Source organism: Myotis davidii, unplaced genomic scaffold, assembly GCF_000327345.1.
Source record: "Myotis davidii unplaced genomic scaffold, ASM32734v1 scaffold973, whole genome shotgun sequence".
Taxonomy (NCBI): domain Eukaryota; kingdom Metazoa; phylum Chordata; class Mammalia; order Chiroptera; family Vespertilionidae; genus Myotis; species Myotis davidii.
The window spans coordinates 562577-586461 of record NW_006284945.1 but is presented as its reverse complement, the minus strand read 5'-3'; the positions used below and the strand labels follow the sequence as shown (position 1 = coordinate 586461).

At 38.5% G+C, this 23885-nt stretch overlaps 1 protein-coding gene across 1 annotated transcript in view; it reads right to left on the bottom strand.

Moving 5' to 3' along the window:
* ENPEP (glutamyl aminopeptidase) overlaps positions 1 to 23885 on the bottom strand; it is a 112144-nt gene that overhangs the window by 38078 nt on the left and 50181 nt on the right. The window contains 4 exon segments of the mRNA XM_006755234.2: positions 1267 to 1417; positions 9861 to 9916; positions 10024 to 10160; positions 20336 to 20415. Coding sequence (XP_006755297.1) covers positions 1267 to 1417; positions 9861 to 9916; positions 10024 to 10160; positions 20336 to 20415 — 424 coding nt within the window.

Genomic DNA, 23885 nt, shown 5'->3' with positions numbered 1-23885 from the left:
GAAATAAAAATATTATTTCAATATTTGTACATTGCCTTTGGATTTACAAAGGAAATTTATATTACATAATCTTTATCCCTTTACCATAGGCAGCCAAGTGCTAAGATTCTTATTGTACAAAGGAAATTAAGACTCACAAATATTAAATCATTTGTCCAAGTTCTTTCATTTACTAAGAGGAAGAGCCAGAGATTCGAATCCAGAATTTGTTTAAAATTACAAGTGTCTTGCCAAAGTGCTACAGAAATCACAAAGCAAAGTATTTGTAATGACTATCTCATAATAAAATCTCAATGTGGAAATAACAGCAGAAATATCTATATATATAAAAAGCCAGTGACTGTAACACCATAACGACTGGTCGCTCCGACGCCCACTGTGGCCAGCAAACAAGCCCAACAGGGGGTGGAGCCAGCAGGCCAACCTCCCACGGCCCCTCCCCCTACAGCCCGCCCCACACCAATAGAGAGTGGGGCCAGCCAGCCAACCTCCTGCAGCCCCTCCCTCCACCTGGCCCCACCACCCATGGCCCCTCCCCCAGGCTTCTGGCCCCTGCTCCCACCTCCTGCCCCATTCAGGGATGGGAGCACTTGTCCACCGTCCACAGCCCCTCCCCACTGTGGGCCCCACTCTCAATCAGCCCCCATCACCTCAATTGGACTGTGGCCCCTCCCCTCAGCCAACTCTGTCTATGATCGCCCCCATCCCCCATATCAATCAAGGGTGGAGCTGGCCAGCCAACCTCCCATGGCCCCTCCCCTGGATGATGACTCCCAGTCGGTCCCCACCACCACATTCAGGGGCAGGGCCTGCTGGCCAATCGCCAGTGGCCCCACTCCCCAGCTGATTGGGCCTGATTGGGGCAGGCCCACCTGTGCATGAATTTGTGCACTGGGCCTCTAGTAATGTTATATTTTGGGAAGAATGAATTCATTTTGACCTAGATGAATACAGTAAAAATAGGATCTAGTTAGTATCTATGGTTTAAAATGTTGCCTATTTTAAATGAAGTATTAATTATTGGATTCCTTATAACACTAAAATACACATTTAAGGGGTATATTGAACCAGAAATATTGATACATTTCAAGCTGAAAAAATAATTAGCATCCCTTTGCTTTGACTAGTCAAGTCATTGTACTTTCCTTTGATTTCACGTGGAAAGGAAGATATGTTCTTGTCTCCCAGGAGCTTCTTCTCTCAGAAATTTTCCTATTCTGCTAATGACTAAACATTTACTTTCATAAGAAATGACATTCACATCACCTCAATCATGGGGTATAGGTCTTTATCATCTTCAAACATGCTAATGATATAGGTTACAGCTGAAATAACTCTCTGCCATGGTAAAAAGTCCTTTTCCATTTTGAGATACTTGGTCAAGTTCAGAGCCACCTTATAATCTAGAAGTTGAGCTCTAAGGAAGGAAAAACAAAACAGTTAATTAAAAAGATAAATTAGTTTCCGTTTAACTCAAAGAACTAATATGGGGACTATAGAAGTCAATGTTAATGAGAATCCTTCTATTACATGATTAATAAAATGCATGTATGGTTGAAGCCCAATCAAAGAGATTTCCTCACAGTGATATATTTTCAAATGTCCAATAGTAAAGGGGAAGACAGAACATTAAGATACACATTTGAAAAATCCCTGTGGCAAAATTTCAGATGAAACAAAAGCAACTTAGCTATGTGGTTAATGTTGGTGAATAAAAACTTATAAATTTTAGTTTCATTAGCTAATTATAATAGCCAAATACACCATTATAAATGTATCTTATTGAAATGATTAGTATTTGAAATGAAGAGGAAACCAGAACAACAGTACTCACAAATCATGAATGCTTAAAACATTTCAAGTGCATTTATACTTCCCATAAGACATCTCCTTTTTTATACATTTACCAATAATAAGGCTAAATAAAAAGTGGAGTTTGTTCCTCCAGGAAATTTGAAGTTACTTTTGACATTTCAAAGTTTAAAGAATCCAGTATCATCCTCCTTAAAAGAGATTCTAGAACCTTTGACATCATGTTCTTAGAAAACTGTCATGCTTCAATTTCTAGCCTAAATTTATGGGAATCTTGTTTTTCCAAGTTACATTTTGAAAGTTTAAATTAAAGAATACATTTCAAATTATTGAATTAGTAATACTGGTGCACTGAGTGCTATTATGTTTGAGGTCATTTTGTGAATAAAGAATCATGTAATTATATCATGACTTCTTCCTAAGAGCTTGATTAGAGGATGAACTAACATTGGACAGATAAGTGTTAAAATCTTTAGCATCATATGATTTTTACTAATGAGATATGATACAGAGTTTTCTTTTCAGTTCAGAAAGCTGATTTCTCATTTCCTGATTTGATTTAGAAGGGGTTATATTTTGGATCATTCAGCCTCCCTTAATAAAAGAATAAATAATACTGAGAAATGGAGTGTTTTATTGAGAATGTTTATTAAGTAAAAAATATAGAAGTTGTGCTAACATGTGAAACTTGATAATTTTCTAATTTTAATGATTTTCTATTTTCTTTGAGGATAGAGCAACAATCACATCTAATCAGTGTTTTCTTAGGATACTTTCGAAGAATAGTTGTTGCTCTAAGGATCAAATTAGCAAAGAGGTTAATGAAATTTTAGGAAGAATGGCAGATAACTTGGTCAGAAATCAAGTGGGCTGCACATTTCTGGCAGGTGAAAAGATTAGAAGGGTCTTGGTTACAAGGACCAGAAGAATTGGGTAATTGGATACCATAAATGGAAGGAGGGAATCTAATGATTCACAGATTAGAGGTCCTAAGTATTATGTATTCAAATGTTAAAAAAATCAATATCTTGTCTTAGCATCTTATTTTTCCAGCATACTCGATAACTTTGCAATAGTTCCACTTTGATATCACTCATTTTCTTTAAGTCTAAGTCATAAGGTCAGAACACTGGACTGGGAGTGAATTTTTGATGCTTGATATTATAGATGATAACATCTTGAGAATTAAAATAATGTACTCTGCAACTCTTATGCATGGAATCAGTAGTATTTGATATGTCAGAGGAAAAGCAATACCATGTAGAACCATGATTCTCAAATTTGAACATATATCAGCAACATTGGAAAGTTGGTTAAGTCACACACTCTCGGGCCCCATTCCCAGAATTTCTGATTCAGCGGGTCTTGAATAGGGCCTAAGTGTTTGCATTGCTCACAAGTTGCTAGGCGACGCTGATATTGCTAGGATTACATGTGAAGAACTGTTTTTTTACAACAAAGAAATCTATAGTGCCCTACCCAGATCGCCTTACAATGTTGTGTTAGCTCACACCTACCACCTTCTTCAGGCAATAGCCCTTGGCCAAATACATCTATCTTGCTTCTAAGAGGTTATGCAGCCTTCACTCCTGACCATAAATCAATCATCTGATTAAGGAATGCCACTAGCCAGCCTGCGTCTCTCTAGTTGGTCCCACTCTGTGGTACAACTCAAAGCTTCCTAGTAGAATCTGGCAAAGCTAGATTCCAAATGAGACCATATATTTGCTCAGCTTTTCCTCCTTCCCCATCATGTTTCTTGCATTCTCTACCTCAAGCCAGCACTCTTCAATAACCACAGGTAAAGAACCCTCATTTCAGACTCTGCACCTAGGGAACTCCACCTAAGACAGCATTCTTACTCAACTTTGAGTCTCAAGTTCCATTTCTTTTTAAATCCACAGCAGTTCTGAAAGCCAGACTTGAGAATTTTCTTTGTTCTAAAATCTTCCATTTACATAGTGAGAACCCAGCCTGAAGGATTCAAATCAGAATTTTCCTATAATTCAGAGTGTAGAGAAGATAGAGGCTGTAACTTAAAGAAAGCTCCCACTGGACTCAATGGAGAAGAAGAGGACTAAGAGGTCCTCCTATCTCTGGCTGAGTCATGGAGGAAGTTTGGGGAATCTTATATCAAAGGTTTGTTTCTGCTTCCCTGGGTGTGACCTGAAAAGACTTCACAGTCCCCCAACTCAGAGAAGCCCAGGTTTAGCACGGTGTCTTGGTAAACATGGCTCTTGACTGGGGCAGTAGAACAATTGAGAGAGGTAGGTGGAACTGACCCACATTCATGAGCCTTCAGGTGGTGTGGGAGTTTTGGAAAGTTCCCATGTATCTGGTCTCTTTTTTAAAAAAATATATTTTTATTGATTTCAGAGAGGAAGGGAGAGGAAGAGAGAGATAGAAACATCAATGATGAGAGGGAACCATCGATCGGCTGCCTCCTGCATGTCCCCCACTGGGGACCACGCCCACAACCTAGGCATGTACCCTGACCAGAATCAAACCCGGGACCCTTCAGTCCGCAGGTGTATCTGGTCTTTTGACATTAACTTGCCAATTAAATTCAGATTTCTGGCTTAAAACAGTCTCTTTGCTATCAACTAGACCCCATTTTATCTCTCATTTTCCTACTCCCCCTTTTCTTTAAAAAATAAAAAAGGCTGCTTGGCCGGTGTGGCATGGTGATTGAGCATCAACACATGAACTAGGAGGTTATGCTTTGATTCCCGGTCAGGGCACATGCCCAGGTTTCAGGTTCAATCCTCAATAGGGAGCATGCAGAAGGCAGTGGATTGCTGTTTCTATCTCATCAATGTTTCTATCTCTCTAAAATCAATAAAAAATATATTTAAAAATAAAATCAATCAATAAAAAAACTCTCTCTGTCTCTCTCCCTTCCTCTCTATGGAAAATCAATGCAATTATATTTAAAAATAAATAAATAAAATAAAATGGCAAAGCTGATCATCTTGACATGGTTGATGTTCACCTGGAGGTCTTTACTTGCTAACCTGGTCATCACCTTGCATATCATTGGAGCCACTGGTCCTTAAAACCTGGCTGGAATTCTGTCTCATCAGGGCTTAGGTGGTCTGTTAAGCTGTCTTCTGTGCCACTCTTCCCTCACCCAGAAACTCCTGCTCCCACTCCTGGGTTTGTTAGCCAGCCTCTGTTTCCTTTATGGTTAAATTCTGGTCAAGGGCACATGCCCAGGTTTCAGGTTCAATCCTCAATAGGGAGCATGCAGAAGGCAGTGGATTGCTGTTTCTATCTCATCAATGTTTCTATCTCTCTAAAATCAATAAAAACATATTTTTAAAAAATGAAAGTTCCATATGACTCAGCAGTCCCATTTATGAGTGGTTGATGTTCACCTGGAGGTCTTTACTTGCTAACCTGGTCATCACCTTGCATATCATTGGAGCCACTGGTCCTTAAAACCTGGCTGGAATTCTGTCTCATCAGGGCTTAGGTGGTCTGTTAAGCTGTCGTCTGTGCCACTCTTTCCTCACCCAGAAACTCCTGCTCCCACTCCTGGGTTTGTTAGCCAGCCTCTGCTTTCCTTTATGTTAATCTTGACCCATCCCCTGGCTTTTGCACACAGTGGGCTGCAGAGCCCAACATAAAGCTAGTGAAAAGGACAAAACCTACTGCAACCGCTGTACAACAAAGGATTTTTTCTGTCTCAGTTTTGGCAAGGCCCCCAAACTAGGCCCTTTGGCCTATTCTCCAAAGTAAGATGCAGGTCTGCCAAACTGGAGCTGACATGGTCGGGAACAGGTTTTGTGACCCTTTGCTAATAACACACCACCATCCTAATGAAGAGGTTGGAGTGGCTAAGGGGGAGAGAGTGACCTTGTAGAAGAGGGCTTTTGGGAGTGCTGTCAGTGTACTATGAGGTTGTCCCTTCATATCAAGCCTAGGAAATGGGGCCTTTAATGGGAACACTTGAATAATTTTAAGGTGTATCCTAGAGCTTGGAGGCATAGTGGTCTGGTGTCTTACACATCGAGAAATCTATAGGACGAGAGGCCGTGTCTGGCTAGTGCTCTGATCTCAGAGTGAAGAGATGGGACTGCCTGGGTGGCCTGTCCTTTCAGACTCCGTTGGGGCACAGGATGGATGAATACTTGCTATGGACCAGAGTGGGTCAGTGGTGTTCACCTGCCCCTCAAGGTAACTGCAGGAGAAACCCCTTGGCCATGGAATGGTGTGAGCACAGGAGGAGGAGAGTCCATGTTAAATGTCACAAGGTCTAGAGGAGCAAAAGCAAACTGCATGTTGGGAGTGTTCCTCCCTTCACCTGCTCTCACTGCCTCAACGCTGGAGGAACCAGAGGCAGCATAATGAGAAGTAGAAACTTCACACAGGAAAATGGAGAGTGAATCAAGCACGTTGTTCCTGGGGGGGCTGGAAATAACTTTAAATGACATTGAAAATGTTGATGGTTTCATTGGGCTGGGCATTTGGTGAACTGAGACTGTTTGGGAGACTCAAAGTGACTGGATGAATTTTTACTCCCTATCTTAACTAATGTGTCCAGCTAGATACTCCATCTAGGGCAGTAAGAGCACTAGCTCCTCAAATCTGGGGACAGGGGAATCAAGAATACATGTATTTTTAGATGCACCCTTTCAGTCCTGCTTATGAAACATGAGTTACATTTCTTCCTAAACACCTGAGAAGATATGCATAAATTCTAATCCCACCACAAGCACTTACCTGTCTAACTACACATTTCTCCTTTTTTTTTTTCCTGCCTAACATTTCAGACTGGTCTAGACCCATCTCTAATAAAACTGGTGCAGTCTGTCCCTCTCTGAGTCCTGTTTTGCAGAAGGAAATTGGACAATAGCTCAATAGCTAAGGTCATAACTCAGGTGTTTCCTGGACTGGTTATTGTGTGATTCTTGATATTTTTGTTTTTCAAGTGTGTTTCACTTTCTTTCTTTCTGAAGCTCTTCAAACTGTTATGGGGCATGGCCAAAGGGCTGAGCAAATGTGAGAAAGTCTCTCACTTGTGCGAGTTATCGGCTTAACACACGGTTGAGAGAACTGCTCAAGAGGCTTTCGCTCCTTAAAGCACAAAGAACTGTGTGTTGTGTTGTGATGGGAATTAAGCTATAAAGATATTACAATCTCTGTGTACTTTTTAACAGCAAAGATGCTAAGCTTTGGAAAAGATCATTTTGTATTTACAGGAGAGTTTTCCTGAAAAAAAAATCTAAGTGGTTCTATTATGTTTTAAAATATTGATCTTCTTTTATCACTTAATTTCCCAGGTCTACTCAGTGCATATATAGATATGCATATCTACTCTGGTACAGAGTAGGTGCTCAATAAATATTTATTAAATGAGTGACTGACAAACTGTAATATAATGAATATACAATATAGTCCCCCCTTTTCCATAGAGGATATATTCTATATGTGTGTATGTGTATTTTCCTATATGGACATGCCTGTGAAAAGTTTAATTTATAAATTAGGCACAGTCAGAGATTAACAACATCTGCTAATAAAATAGAACAATTATAAAAATATACTGTAATAAAAGTTATGGGTCAGACTCCGGTAAATCACAAGTAACTGAAACTGTGAAAAGCAAAATCTCATCTCAAATAAGGGCCAATGACTGTAATTAATTTGTTATATGTTAAACTTGGAGATTCACTACAGGGGATTACAATGTCTATTACCTATAAAGGGAATCTACATTATAAATTCAGAAGAGCTTTTCTACATAAATGCTTCTTTGTTGCTACTGATCAATGGTGGATGTATTTTTACAATGTATTGAGCACTCTCACAGGCCTTAAAGGCCTGCCATGCTTTCATTGCTTTATGTGCATTACCTCATTTATTCCTCAAGAGTCTTAAAAAGTCATCTTCATTTCGCTAATAAGGAAATTGAGCCAGAGAGAGGTTAAGACACTCAAGGTTATACAGAAGCAGGATTTCAATCTGGCTCGAGAACCTGTTTAACCCTATAATGTTCCTCCTTAAAAATGTCAATAAAGAGGACATACAGGTGGCTAATAGACTTATGAAAAGACGCTCAATGTCACTAATCATCAGAGAGATGCAAATTAAAACTACAGTGAGATGTCACTTCGCACCTGCCGTAATGGCTACCATCAATAAAGCAACAAACAAGTGCTGATAAGGATGTGGAGAAAAGGGAATGCTCATTGCACTGTTGATGGGAATGCAGACTGGTGCAGCCACTGTGGAAAATAGTAAGAGTTCCTTCAAAAAATAAAAACATGGAAATGCCTTTTGACCCAGAGATTCCACTTCTGGGACTATGTCCTAAGAATCCCAAACCAGCAATTCAAAAGAATATATACACCCCTATGTTTATAGTAGCATTGTTTACAATAGCCAATGGCCCATCACTAGATGAGTGGATAAAAAGCTCTGGCACATTTACATAATGGAATACTATGCAGCTATAAAAAAATTGAGACAGCATGGATAGACTTAGAGATTATTAAGTGAAATAAGTCCATCAGAGAAAGGCAAATACCACATGATCTCACTTATATGCGGAACCTAATGAACAAAATAAACTGATGAACAAAGTAGAGATGGAGGCATGGGCACATGGAACAGACTGACAGCTGTCAGAGGGAAGTGGGGAGAGAATTGGGAGAAAGAAGGTGAAGGGATTAGCCAAAGAACACCTATACATAACCCATAGACACAGACAACAATGTGGTGCTGGCTAGAAAGAAGCGGGGACAGGGGCTGGTGAAGGCAGGCAAAAGGGAGATGGAAATAGGGGCACCTATGATAGTGTCAACAATTTTAAAAAATCCTAAAAATAAACATGTTAAGAACATTTTCTGATTTCCAGTAGTCTACCGAGAAAGTCTGGAGGCATACTCTCCTATGCCTTTAGTGTTATTACGCTATCCTTCCAGCCATGTAGTCAGCTCCTATTTCATGAACATTCACTATGGTGTGTCACAGTCAGGAGCTGGGGATAAAATAAATAGGACCATAATCTGGGTGCTCACTCTCACGATAGTTCCAGTTTGGTGAGTGAGATGGACAGTTACTAAGCAATGGCAATGCATGTTGTGGGAAAATACCCAACCCAAAGGGCCACTGGAGGTTTCCTGAGAAAGTAGCATCTCCTTCTTGCTACATTGCTCATATCTAGCATGAAGCCACTACATAGCCAGCAGAACAAGTTAGCTGGGTCCCTGGCTCCTACCAGTGTCACAAATTCCAACAAATACTTATTGAATTAATGGAGCTAGGCTACCTGAAAAAAAAAACCACAAACCTTCAGAGTTGCTATGGCTACTCCTCCATTCTCCCAATCTGTGTTGATTATTTTTTAAATGTAGATTACCTTGAGGCCATGAAAAAAGAAAAAGTCAAAATTTCTAATGGTGTCTTAATTCTGATCAGTCCAAGAGGCAGGGCCTCATTCTTCTTGTCTCAATGACCTGAACAAGATTTGATGACTGTAGCAATAAAACTTTTACCATTGGGCTTCAGTTCACAGAAATGAATTTATGGAACACATTGTTTGCCTTTTTACTAAATTAAATTATGAAGGCGTACTTTTAAGCATTTGAAAATTTCACTCATAATTAGCTCAAGATTTGATATAGGCAAACCCTGCTCGAAGTCAACAGTGTAAGTGAGCCGAAGCCCATTGTAAAATTTTTATTGCTACAGTCATCATTAGTACTAAGGGCTAATATCAGTATTTTGGCTATGAGGGTCATATGAACTTCACACACACACACACAACACGTTAAAGAAAACAATAACGTTATAAATAGTGGCTTTGGATATTTTAAACTAACATTCACTCTTAAACTCTGTTTTAACTCGTTAAAAAAATTTGTGACAGCCAGCGTGGCTCAGTGATGGAGCGTTGACATATGAACCAGGAGGTCATGGTTCAATTCCTGGTCAGAACACATGCCTGAGTTGTGGGCTCAATCCCCATTGTGTATATATATATATAATTTTGTGACAAAATCCACAATATTTTAAATGATCTACCTCATTCCAAAACCCACCTTGCCAAGGCAAAAGCATCATCAATAAAACTTGCACGGTCAGCAGAAGAAAAGCCCTGGGAAGAGAGAGAAAAAGAAGTAAGAAATGTGATTCTTAAAGCCAAGTGTTAAGATGCTGTTCTTAGGACAAAAGTAAAACAAGTCCCAGTCATTGCTTCCTTACCGTGTGGTTGGAGGAAAGACTGGTAATGATCAGGCCCCAAGATGATGCTTCATAATTTACACGATAAAACCCAATATGATCTGGGTTTATTTTGAGAAAACCATTTCCACCAGAATTAGGCGGCTTCAAACTGATTCCTGTGGTAGTAAATAAACAGTAATGATAAACACATTTGCATATAATGTAAACACAGAGAAATTAAACCCAGAGGGTAAAGAGAACAGAAATATGAGCTCAAAAAGTTGAGTTTGAATTGGATCCAAAGCCTAATTCTAATGTAGTTGCCCAACTTTAAAATGTCACTGTAGTGTGTAAGCTGGAAAAAAAAGGAATGTAAATAAGTGTCCCGTAATTTGTGGCTTATACTTTTTACTGGCAGATGTTTGCCAAGTAATTTTGTGCTTATAAATCCTTCAATAAGAGAAAATGCCAATAAACAAATAAGTCATAATGGATTAATTAATTACACAAAGAATATTCACTAGCCCTAGCCAGTTTGGCTCAGTGGATAGAGCTTTGGCCTGCGGAATGAAGGGTCCCAGGTTTGATTCTGGCCAAGGGCACATGCCTGGGTTGTGGGCTCGATCCCCAGTAGGGGGCGTGCAGGAGGCAGCCAATCAATGATTCTCTCATCATTGATGTTTCTATCTCTCTCTCCATCTTCCTTCCTCTCTGAAATCAATAAAGAAATATATTTTTAAAAAAGAACATTCACTAGAACACCTGGGGCGGGGACACAAATGTAAACATTTAAAATCATATTTTGTTTGTTAAAAATCAATATTTAAATGGATGGAAATGACTATTGCTAAGCAGAATAATAATTTGAGAATCAGTAACTCCTTTAAAATGTTAAGAAGGCTTGCAATAGAACTGAAATCCAAACATGACATTCTTGATTTCATAATCCCTTTCATACTTGCTCTTCCAATTTCATTTATCTTTGTAAAGTCCTCTACTTCCTTATTCCAACTGATTACATAAATGCCTTTTCATCAATGGATTTTCTGAATTAACTTTCTAAAGTAGCATCCACTATGTACATAAGGCTCTAGTAAATAGATGTTAGAAGCTCAACATTGAATGAATAGAGACTTATGTTTTAAATATACTCTTAAAATAACAGTTATGCCCTGACATGACCAGATTTGTGAGGCCCTACTGTACTATATATATATTTGCAGGGACAGTGTACAATTTAAATAAGGGTGTGGGAACACTTAGTATGTTTGAGGAACTACGCGTAGATTGGTGTAGTGACTGTAGGGTGTAGGACTGGAAAATAGGAGATGAGGCTGGAAATAGTGCTGGGGCTTCTGTGTGAAGCTGTGTTAAAGGATCCATAGGCTGAGAATGGTGAGATGGTAAAGATTTTTTTTAGCAGGGAAACAACATGCTTAGGTCTGTTATCTAGAGAGGTAATTTTGATAGTGGCATGACATACAACTTGGAAGGAGACTCAAGAGTCCACTGTAATGATCTAGGGCAAGAGAGAATAAAGGCTTACACTAAGGTGGAGATGATGAAATACAAAAAAGATGACATATTCAAGAAACATACCACAGGTAAAGTCAACACAACTCTTCTTGTGACTTGATGCGGATAGTTAGCGGAGGGGAACATGGCTTGCGTGATTGGACGAATAAGGATGTCACCGTTAGAGAATAGCGGGAAAAGAATCCGTTTGGGAGGAAAGATAACTTAAATTTTGGAAGTGTTTGCAAGGTTTGGAAGATATCCAGGACTCCTTAGTTTTTCATAATATATATTTGTACCCTCTTCAACAAGACAATACGTTTCTTTAGGACCTTTCAGAGTAGGCGCTTGACAAATTATAAACTTTTACCTCACTCTTGCAGTATTTGTCTTTCTTTGTCACTCTCCCATGGACAAGTTGTTAAAAGGAAGTTAATCTTTTGGCAACTGCACACTTTGAATGTTTGTATCAGGAGGAGAGCCTCTTGCTAAGCACAGAGCCATGTGTTGCAGGAGAAAGAGCATGGGCTTAACGAGTCTGACAGATCAAGGATAAAGTCCTTACTCTGTGACTTACTAGCTGTTTGATCTTGGCCAAATCACTTGACCTCTCTGTGTCCCAGTTCACCACGAGGGAAACAGGGATACAATTCCCTCACAAGGCTGTTGTGAAGATTAAATAAGATAACATAGTAAAGTGTTGGTCATACAGTAATATGTCCAACAGATGGTAGCTCTCCCATTATTATGAAAGGGGATATGCCTCCGGTTATATAAATAGCAAAGCAAATATAAATAACATTGAGAAGTTCCCGGCAATCCAACTAAATGCTGCAGTATTTTAGTGTGCTTTATATATACCTAGTTAAGCCTGTCTAAAGTTACTGTGATTTTTCTCGCTTTATAGATGAGGAAGCTGAGATCCAAGAAATTAGTAGTTAGAGACTTCTGCAAGAAGCAAGTAGTTCATGCTTCTTGCAGAAGTTGTCAACAGCAAAATGCTGGTGGGTTGTTTAGTGACATAATGAATAATTAGAAGTAAAATACTGATCCTTATTCCAGATGGCATATACGTTACATTATGTTTTTATCTTGTGTATGTGTGTGTGCATCTTTCAGATACATGCACATACAAACACACCATACACATCATAATAGAACCTTACTGTTTTTATGACTAGTAATCTTTTTCATTTGAAATGATACTGTGAACACCTGTAATGTAATTGTTTTATATACATGAAAATGTAAATTTAATGGTCACATACTCTATCCCTCGGTTTATGAATTACTTTGTTTTGTTCCTTGCTAATTTTATGCACAAAAATGTTGAATGAATTATTTCTAGGTACGTGTTTTTCCTATAAATTTGTTATTCTTTTCTTCTATTATTTTTCTAGATGGTATACTAGTAGAAGATGAATAATTATCTTTTCAAAATTTCATTTCAACCCAAATAGATTTCAATAACAGGGTACACATAAAATTTTTTTCATGTACTATTTTATAGGAATTATTATAATAAACTTAAACAACTAGACAGCTTGTAATAGCCTAAGATCCCAGAAAAAGAAACATTTTTTTGTGTGTGATAAAAATGCTGTGTTTCAATACTTATGTGAATTATTTTTTAGTGTAAAATGACAGTATATCTTATTAAATTTTGTGTATCTCTTAATAGTAAAAAAGCTGAAAGATACAAGGGTAGTGCTTTTGACTAATGACACACAAATTGTACTAGAAAGCTAAAAAGTTTGAGTACAATGCACTATCAGGATCTGGGGTCAAGAAGAAAATTTCAATCTCTGGAACTAAGACTAACATGAAACATTGTAAAATGGATTACTTATCCCTTTGTGGTAAAGTTTTCAACAAGTTACTTATTCGAGAAAGTATTAATTGTGTCCCATCCGAATTTCAGCACATGGCCTAGAGAATGTCCCAGAAAAGAAAGGTGTGGTATTAATATGAATTATACAATAAACAGGAATCTGGAAAAAATGCAACCTGACTAGGATGATAAAGGATTATCACTAGCAGTGGTTTTGATGATGAGGAAGACATCATTGCAAAGCAGAGTTAGATTGTGAAGATCTGTCAACGTGTCTCCAGGCAGCCCAGGGAAGCAGGTGCCCAGGTGAGCTGGTACATATGTTCCAAGTCTTTTGACATAGCTGTTCCTATAGAGAACAGTATGTGGCAAAGACCTGTTAGTTCCCTAGCACACTGCTCCCTTTCCCTCCTGGGTACACAGCTACACAATGTTTATTAGCCTCCTTTGCAGTTAGGTGGCAATATATGATTGAAAACTGGCATAAATGTGGGCAAAAGTAATAAATGCTCCTCTCCTAGACCAGGTCCCCCCATTATCTTGCTCTGTCATCTGGCCAAATGCAAAAGATTCAGCAGGTAAGTCCAAGATGGGGGGTGAGGAGTCGGGGAGAGCAGTGGAGCCATAAGAAGAAAGAAAACAATTTCTAATTCATTATTTGGGGGAGAGCCACCTAGGAGAGATGGCAGGTCAAAAACACTTCCATTGGACTATTGCAAAAATAAGAAATTTTTATTGCAGAGTCACTACTAATAGGCTTTAAATGCCATAATCAGACTCCTGTTTAATGCAACATGTAAGACTATCACAACTTGAAATCTCTCAAATAATTTATCAACGCTTCTCCAAGGAGGACGTACAGAAGGCCAAGAGACATGAAAAAATGCTCAAAGTCAGTAATCATCCGAGAGATGTAAATCAAAATGACAATGAGATACCATCTCACACTTCTCAGAATGGCTACCTGCCGGGAGCCGGTCCATCCTTGCTGCTTGACACAGTCGCTGCAGGAAAGAAACATCTGCACAGCATATGTTTCAAGGGGCCTGGCGTATATAGCATACTGTTCTTAATATGTTTGCTCCCCTTAGCGCTGTGTGTTTTAACCAAGGTCACCTCTCCGAGAAAGGTTGTTTCCCCAGGTAGGGATTTTTCCCTGTTCTCTGACTGAGTTATTTTGCTTAGCATAATACTCTCCAGGTCAATCCATGCTGTCGCAAATGGTAAGAGTTACTTCTTTTCACCACTGCATAATATTACATTGTGTAAATGTACCACAGCTTTTTTATTCATTCATATGATGATGGGCACTTGGGCTGTTTCCAATATATCCTAAGAAATCCAAAATACCAATCAGAAAGAATATATGCACCCTTATGTTCCCAGCAGCACAATTTATAATAGTTAAGGTCTGGAAACAGTCCAAGTGCCCATCAGTAGATGAGTGGATAAAAAAGCGGTGATATATTTATATCATGGAATATTATGCAGCAGGAAAAAAAATAAAAAAGAATCTCTTACCCTTTGAGACAGCATGGAGGGACCTAGAGAATATCATGCTAAGTGAAATAAGTCAGTCACAGAAAAACAAGTATCACATGATTTTACTCATATATGGAATCTAAGTAACAAAATAAACGGATGAACAGAATGGATCCAGAGACTCAAAGTATGAAACAGAGTGCAGAAGATTAACCCATGGGTGGGAGGTAATCAACCATGAACCTTGTATGCATATATGTATGGCCCATGGACACAGACAATGGGGTGGTGGGGTTTGGGGAGGGCAGGGGAAGCCTGAAGGGGGTCAATGGGAGGAAAAAAGAAGACATATGTAATACTTTCAACAATAAAGAATCATTGAAATAATAATGAAATAAAATAACTTATCTATCTTAGTTCTCTCTTGACCCTAATTAAGTGAACTTTCTTCCTGGAAGAGATAACCTAATTGCCAGGAGTATTCTGGTTCACTTTGGCAAGTATATCTTTAGTTCTATAAATTAACAAATAACATTCTCATATACTTGACTTATGTGAATAAATCTTACAAGACTTTGTTGACCAGGGCTGAACTCATGACACTGAGCTTCTGAACCTGCAACAATGAAGCATTAATGCTCCAATCAAGATTCAAACACTCCATGAGGCTCACCTTGAAAGAATAAAGAAAGTCTGCTGCCCTAGCTGGTTTGGCTCAGTGGAAGGGTCCCGGGTTCAATTGCGGTCAAGGACAGGGGCCTTGGTTGCAGGCTCCTCCCAGGTCAGGCTCATGCAGGAGGCAACCAATCGATGTGTTCCTCTCACATCGATATTTCTCCCTGTCTTTCCCTCTCTCTTCCACTCTCTCGAGAAAACAATGGAAAAATATCCTCTGGTGAGGCTTAAAAAACAGAAAAGAAAAAAAAAGAAAAGAAAAGAAAAGTCTCTTGTTCGCTTTTTGCTATTAAATTTAAAAATATATTCCCATCATTATTTTGAGATGAAATATTTAAATATAACTACTATCAAATTTTAGTCATATCCTATTTATATGACAGTCATAATTTGGTGACTTAAACCATCCAGAATGGATTCTCAAACTTGAAAGAGTTATGGGCAGTCATCACAAGGTCATGATGAAGGATTGTGTCTTAGACCAGTGATGCCGAACCTTTTGAGCTCGGAGTGCCAGCATTTTGAAAAACCCTAACTTAACTCTGGTGCCGTGTCACATATAGAAACTTTTTGATATTTGCAACCATAGTAAAACAAAGACTTATATTTTTGATATTTATTTTATATATTTAAATGCCATTTAACAAAGAAAAATCAACCAAAAAAATGAGTTCACGTGTCACCTCTGACACGCGTGTCATAGGTTCGCCATCACTGCCCTAGATCCTCTCCTAGACCCTACGTGTTTAGGAATGCCTATTTTCAAGTATTATGTTTTAACAAGATTGATGATCTGAGTCATGTGATAGGCTTCAATTCTTCTAGACGTTAGAAAGCAGCAGATTAGAAACAAAAAGGTGACAGACCACTAAATGTAGATGCACTTACGAAAGTCAAAATAGGAACTACTAAAGATAGAAGCAGAAAGCCTACACAGGCAATGACTAGAAGCACAGCAGTGCAGGGCAGACAAGCCTTCGTTATGCAGTGACTTACTCAACTCTTAGTAAGCGTTAGCGCTTGCATAGCTTGCATGGCCCCTTGCTGGTAATAGGGTGGGCAAGGGACAGGAAGCATGATGTGTAGTTTGTATCTTCAAGGAGCTTGCAATTTACTTAAAAAGAAAAAGCCAACATATACAACTTAAACAATAATTACGTTGTTTAAAATATAAAGTAATAAGACTAAGAATAAGGATTAATAAAACTGACAGCATAAAATACACTATAGAAGGCAAGAAGAGACATTTTTCGGGGCAGGTTAGAGTAACCAGAAAAGCTTCCGTGATAGAGGCTCCTTCTTTGGTTATATATTGCATGTTTATTTTTAATGTTGAAAATACTATGTAAAACACAAATGTAAATAAAAGGCTTTGGGGGAAGTCCCACTCTAGCCTGGGAAATTTCTGACTGATGACTCATCATAGAAACCAGAGGAGGGAGATAGGGCTGGTAACCTGAGCTGATTACCCATTCAGTACACTCAGGACTTGATCTCCTCTCTGCTCTGAGCTGAGAGCCGAAAAAGTCCCTAAACAGGAAACAGGAACTTAGAGCATAGCCTAAGAATGGAGCCGGCACTTTGAAGTAGGAAGAGATGTCTAGTGTGCTTCTGGCTAAGTGACCGGTTATGATTCTGAAGTTCAGATAAAAATAGGCTTTGTCATCAAAGCTCTGTGGACATTAGAGCTTATTAATTCATTGATTGATTCACTCAATAAACTGCTACTATGTACCTGCAGGAGATATAGAACCCCCCCCACACACACACAAGCTCCATTTCCTATAAGAATATTCTATGGGGAGGGGAGAGACAGATAAGTCAATAGCTATAGCAAAACAAAACAAAACAAAAAATACAAACAAAACAACAACACAAAAAAGTGCTAACTGTAATGACAGAAGGACAGAATTGCTATGAGAGCCCTCTCTGCTCTCTCACCTTCGTACTAGCATTTTCTGTCCAGGGCACAATTCCTGTCCACCCTTGGTCAAACCTATCACCCAGTTAAAATCTACAGTTAGCTCCCCTAACTCTGAGCCTAGATGTCTTTTTTTTTTAAATACATTTTTACTGATTTCAGAGAGAGGAAAGAGGGGGAGAAAGAGAGATAGAAACATCAATGATGAGAGAGAATCATTGACTGGCTGCCTCCTGCACGCCCGACACTGGGATCCAGCCCACAACCCAGGCAGGGAATTCCCTATGCCTTAACAGGGAATTGAACTGTGACTTCCTGGTTCATGTTGACACTCAACCACTGAGCCACACTGGATGTCTTTTTCTCTAGTAACCTTTCCAGAACCCCCAAATCTGGCCCAGTGCCTCTCCAGTGAGCGCCCCTGGCTATGACCACAGGAGGCACTTGTGACACAATATTCTATTTGCCTGCTGACCTGTCCACTCCCTCCCTAGACAGTAAGTGCCACAGGCTGAGGATTGTGCTTTTCCCCCCTCAGTACTGTCTCCATGTCTATCCCTGTGGCTGGCACTAAGTTGTCCTCAGTAAATACTTGCTTGAAATAACTAATTAATTAATTAAAGATAAAAGTCATCACTCAAATATCCTTTCTAATATGCATATAATACATACAAAAGTGATTATTGTTGTTAACTCTTGAAATTTTATCAATCACTTGAGTAAGCTTTAGTTATCTGAAAAATTCACCTGTGTGAAAATTCACTCTGTAAACACGATGGGTAAATTGTGTCAGTGCAGACGAATTATCCATGCTATTAAATTTGTAAACAGGTGCTCAAGCAGCTTCCAAGACATTTCTGCAGCCCTCAGTTAACCAACGGTGATTGGTGAGGACAATATGTAGCAATCGTTAAACCAAGTCCATTGAAAACTTCCCAATGGAACCCTAGCCTCACTCTGCCTTTAATCAATGCTATTACGCATTTTTAAAGGTTTTGGTTTTTTTTTTGATTCTTCATTTTCCTTTGGCAAATGTGCTTATGAGAAAGAAAATGGTCAGAAGACAATTTAGAAAAAAATGAGCATTGGTACTGAAACACAACATAATCATTAAATACCAAGACAAAGCAGCATTGATCTGGAAATTCTGGGGGAATTCAAGAGAACTGCTGACCACAATAACTAAAGTAATTGTTAGCATAAATGACCAAAAGAAAGTTTTGTTGTAAAAGCTACCAAGAGGGATCTTAGTTCAACAATTGCAAAGCTGGTCAAGATTATATTTAAAGCAAAAAAAATCACAAAAGAACTTACAATGAAAGAAAAAAACGCCAAAGTTGAAAATAACCTATCGTATTCACACAAATGTTTATAGCAGCATTGTTCATAATAGCCCAAGGTAGCAACAATCAAATGCCCATCAACTGATGGGTAGATATATAAAAGGTATAGTGATATCACATGAATATAATTTGGCAATAAAAAGGAATGAAATACTAACTCATGCTATGAGATGGATGAACCTTGAAAACATTATGGACAGTAAGAGATCTGATCACAAAATACTACATATGTCATTCCTTTTATATGAAATCTCTAAAATAGGCAAATATATGAAGACACAAAATAGGTTAGTGGTTGCTTAGGGTTAGGAGTACGGGAGGATAAAAGGGTTAACAACTAAAGAGTACGGAATTTCTTTTTGAGATGATTAAAGTGCTCTAAAGTTGACTGGTTATGGTTACATGTATCTAAGAATGTAATAAAAACCATTGGACTGCACCCTTTAAATGGGTGAATTGTGGAGCATGTGAATCATATGTCAATAAAGCTGTTTTTATAAATAATCTACTGGAAATACGGTAAAATTTTACTTACCAGGGGAAATAATACCTAATTAATTTTTAGAATATTTTGCAAAAGCAAATAGGCATATGCAAATAAAGAATAGGTGGTCTACTTTTATGCTTAAGAAGCCACTTGCTATTCTGATACCAAGTCCCAGTGAGATGGGGTGAAGAAGAGTCTATATATCCTGTCCTATGTCTCCTTCAGGTTTGTGCTAGATAAGAAATGGCTTTGAAACACAAAATACGTACAGTGGAAAAAGTATAAAAAGCAGGATTCTTCTGGGATGGGTGCTAAAACATGCCTTATCATTATTTTTTTCAATGATTCAGAGGAGTCAAGTGATAAAGTTTCTTTGTTTTTATATAACTAAAATCTTTCAAGAAAGAAAAAGACAAATCAATGGAGACAGAATACAGAAATATATTTCAAATCAATTTAAGTGAGAAGAACAGTCACAATTGAATTTTAACACAGGCAAATGCCAAGTAATTCATTTAAGGAGATGGATGGATGGATGGATGGATGGATGGATGGACAGACGGACGGAGAGTGACTTGAGCTATTGATGATAATTCACAGCTCATAAAAGAAAATTTTAAGTAATTAAAGATTCTAATAGGTTGATTCGGGGATATTATATGTCTAATTTAATGACAGCATTTTAAAAATTAGGTTTGTCACATAACACTTGAAGAAATTCAATGGCTTACTAATCTGATATAAAGAAAAAAGGAAAGGAGGAAAGAAGGTAGGAAAGGTGGGAGGGAGGGATGGAGGAAAGAAAGGAAGAAAATTTATAGATTGGTCTTCCAATTGTTGGGTATATGACCCTTCTCCTTTCAATATGGGTATTTATTACTGTGTCAGTCATGATAAATCATTAAAAAGAATATTTCAAGATAGAAAAGTTCTCATTGTTGTAGATAAGAATTTGAACTCATCAATAAATTATTTAAGAGAGCTCTTTTAGGTGAAATTTGCATCATAAGTTCCATCTTTACTGTTATTTTTTTACATTTATATTAATTTAATGTGCTATATTAATCCAAAGAAAAAATAAACCAATTGATATTTACCTCCTGTTTCTGACCTATTGTAGAATGTAATATTTGAGCGGCTATCTTCACTCCATTTAACTGGAATATTCCATGTGTAACTAAAGCGATTTAAAAAGAAAAAAATAACTTTTATTACTAAAAAAATAAAAACATACCCAAAGTAAACATAATTTTAAAAGCATCTTCTTAGATCACAATGGCATGAAGTTAGAAATCAACTTACAATAAAAAAAAACCTCAAAAACACTCAAATACATGGAAGCTAAATAGCATGTTAGTAAACAATGAATGGGTTACCAATGAGATCAAGCAATAAATTAAAAACTTCTTGGGAACTGATGTGAGAGAGGAAGAGAGAGGGAGAGATAGAAACATCAGTGACAAGACAGAATCATTGGCTGGCTGCCTCCTGCACACCCCACAGTGGGGATCAAGCCAGCAACCGGGACACGTGCCCTGACTGGGAATCGAACCGTGATCTCCTGCTTCATAGGTCGACACTCAACCACTGAGCCACACTGGTCAGGCTAAACAGCAGTTTAAAATATGTCCGATCTAATTTGCTAGATTATAAAACAACAACTATAAAATAAACAGTTTATAGTTAACAGCACAATCACAGACTTTATTATATTGATTTTTTTGTCACTGAATTATCACCTGATAACAAGTCACCTCTATGTTTCAATGCATTCATATATTAAGAGCAAAGGGAGGGAATAAAAAAAGAAGTTTTTGCCATCATGATTTTTTGCTTTCCAAAATAAACAAAAGATAAAGAAGTATACACAGACACACCCTGACTGATCTCATTTGGTCTAGAAACTCAGATTTTCCTTTGTTTTGGTGAGAACTATTCTTTTTCAAAACTTGGATTACAGTCACATATCCAGTTTCTCTGAACCCCCTTTACCCTGGGAGAACTGGCTGTCTGAGAGTCCAGGAGGAGGGGCCGGGCATGGGCCTCCCCAGGTGAGCACCCCGCCAATTTAATAATTCTCAGTTTTCTTCCAGGCCTTGGACAGAAGGTACTTTTTTGGCTGTTTGAACGTTAGTAAACACCTAGCTGTGCTGTCAGGGTGACCTCATTCCCAAAGCTCCGAACTGGAAGCCAGAAAACAGGTCCTGCTACTCACAGCACAGAGCACCTGGCACAGAGTGGGCCTACAGGGATCTGCATTTCTCTAGAAACATGGCTGCAAACAATATTCTAAGAGGAGATTGTCCTTAGCAAATTCATCCAACTCAATCCCCTGAACACTGTTTATTCTTGGGAATTTTAGCTCAGCCTAATCTTTGGAACATCAGGGCAGCCGATCATTCCATCGTCTCTCCCATCTCTTTACAGAATTGCCCTCACCACCTCCCTGTCCCACTCTTGCCCCTCTTATCTGTCCTCACAGTGCAGCCAGATGGGAACTTTAAAAAATGTAAATGTGATCCGCCACTTGTTCCCTTAAAGTCCTCGAATTTGAGCACTTTTGTTCAAAATCTGTAACGTGGTCTGCATGCCAGGCCTCTGCCTTCCTCTCCACCACTTTTCCCAGGGCCTCTCAGCTGCCCAGTTTCTAGGAGCCAGACTACCTGCATTCAGATCAAGGCTCCATCACTTATATGCTATGTAACCTTGCATAAATTATTGAATCATTTTCTGCCCCATTTCCCATGTTATAAATAACAAACCATAAAGTATTTAAAATAGTGCCAACTACTCAGAAAATCTTAAATGAGTGTTGCATATTATAATGCTCCTTTTTAACTCCAGAGCCTTCACACATGTTCTGTTTTGAACATCACTGATAGCCAAACCTCCACACCCATTTACTCAGTTTAAATATCCCTTCCAGAAGAAAGAACGTCCTCTGTAGCCCTCCCTACCCCACCAGCCGTCCTGACCCACCCATTAGTTCAAGCTCAGCCTATCAGTGGATACATATGACAGGAGACAATAATTACCGTGAAACTTTCCAATGGAAGCCTGTTTCAAAAGAGACAAATACTTTTAAAATTTAATATCAAAAGGCTCCAGCAGTATTAAATTTGGCCAAGTAATTTGCAAGGACATAAAACAGTAACTATAACGAAAGGAGATTAGTTATTAAATGAAACACTTTCTGACACAACTTCACACCCTCTAATTCTCCTTCCTCATGGTATCCTAATTGCTACTGAATAATTGATCTGTGGTGACTTATATGTGACTATAAAATAAGGCCAATGAGACTATTAAGAAAGAGATAAAGAGGGTGAAAGGTCTTTTCAGTGGAGATCAGAGGCCACTGGAGTTGGGGTGGATGCAAACTATGTTAAGAAGCTGAAAGAAGGAGTAATGGAAACAGCATGAGTGACATTGGAACGATATCCAAGGGACCAGGGCCACACTGTGTTGCTCCCAGGTAGCCGGATCCAGTCTAGGAAGAGGCCCAGCTGGGTAACAGGGGTCTGGAGTGATAATGCCAAAGGGTCACACCGGGGGCTGGAGGCCCTGAGGCCCTGAGGCCCTGATTTTCTTCTCTTCAGCTGGGAGTGGTTGACACTCCATAAACATATATAAGAATAACCATTGAGTTATACAGAAATAGGATAAAGTATTAAGGCTTTTGTACAAGTAGTATTTACACAAGTGTGAACCAGCAACCTTTCGGTGCACAGGATGACGTCCAACCCACTGGGCCACACCAGCCAGGGCTCAATGTCTCTATTTTTTTTTAACTCACCCACAAGAGAGGGTGATTTAGTTACTTATATTACTTTTTCTTCCATTCCCCTTTTAGCAGTCAAAATTTAATAAAGTAAAATTATTATTGTTATTAGACTTTTGTAGGTTACAATTGTTCCTGTAAATAATATACTCATTCTGCTATTTTTATTTCATAAATGAGTATTGACACTCTCTCCTAACTGGAAAAGGATATCTTGTGGAATGCTGGCAATTAACTAGCTTGGGTGTGGGTGTGGGTGTGGGTAGGATATAGTATTTGTTGACTTCCATTAATGTGCATTATGACCAATTATTGCAAGCTACCAGCATGATCATGTTACTGAGGTAGGATGGGAGCCAGTGCCAGCTCATGACTGAATTAGCATCCCACACTGTCTTCTACCTTTCTCTCCTTTCCAGTTCCTTTCTTAGGTCAGCAAATATTTTCTGATGACAACGTTGACTATTTATATTTACAATCTACTCTGCCACTATAACAAAATCTCTATATTTGTTATCCATTGGTTGATTATAAAAATTAAGAGCCAATAAATAACATTTGTGAAATTATACTATACTCATATTGTTAGCCAAGAAGTGTGTTGGAGTTACATTCCCTTCTCTATGGTCTAATTTCATGGTCCCTGAATCATTTTAATAATATTTTCCCCAACGCCCTAATATAAAGGTCAAGTGGACTCCTTTTTTATTGTGCTTTATCAGTGGCATGAAATTATTTCACCTGCTTCATATTTTTCAATCACAATTGTTACATATAGCCATTTATCTATCTACTATCTATCTATCTATCTACCTATCTATATCTATCTATCTATCTATCTATCTATCTATCTATCTATCTATTTG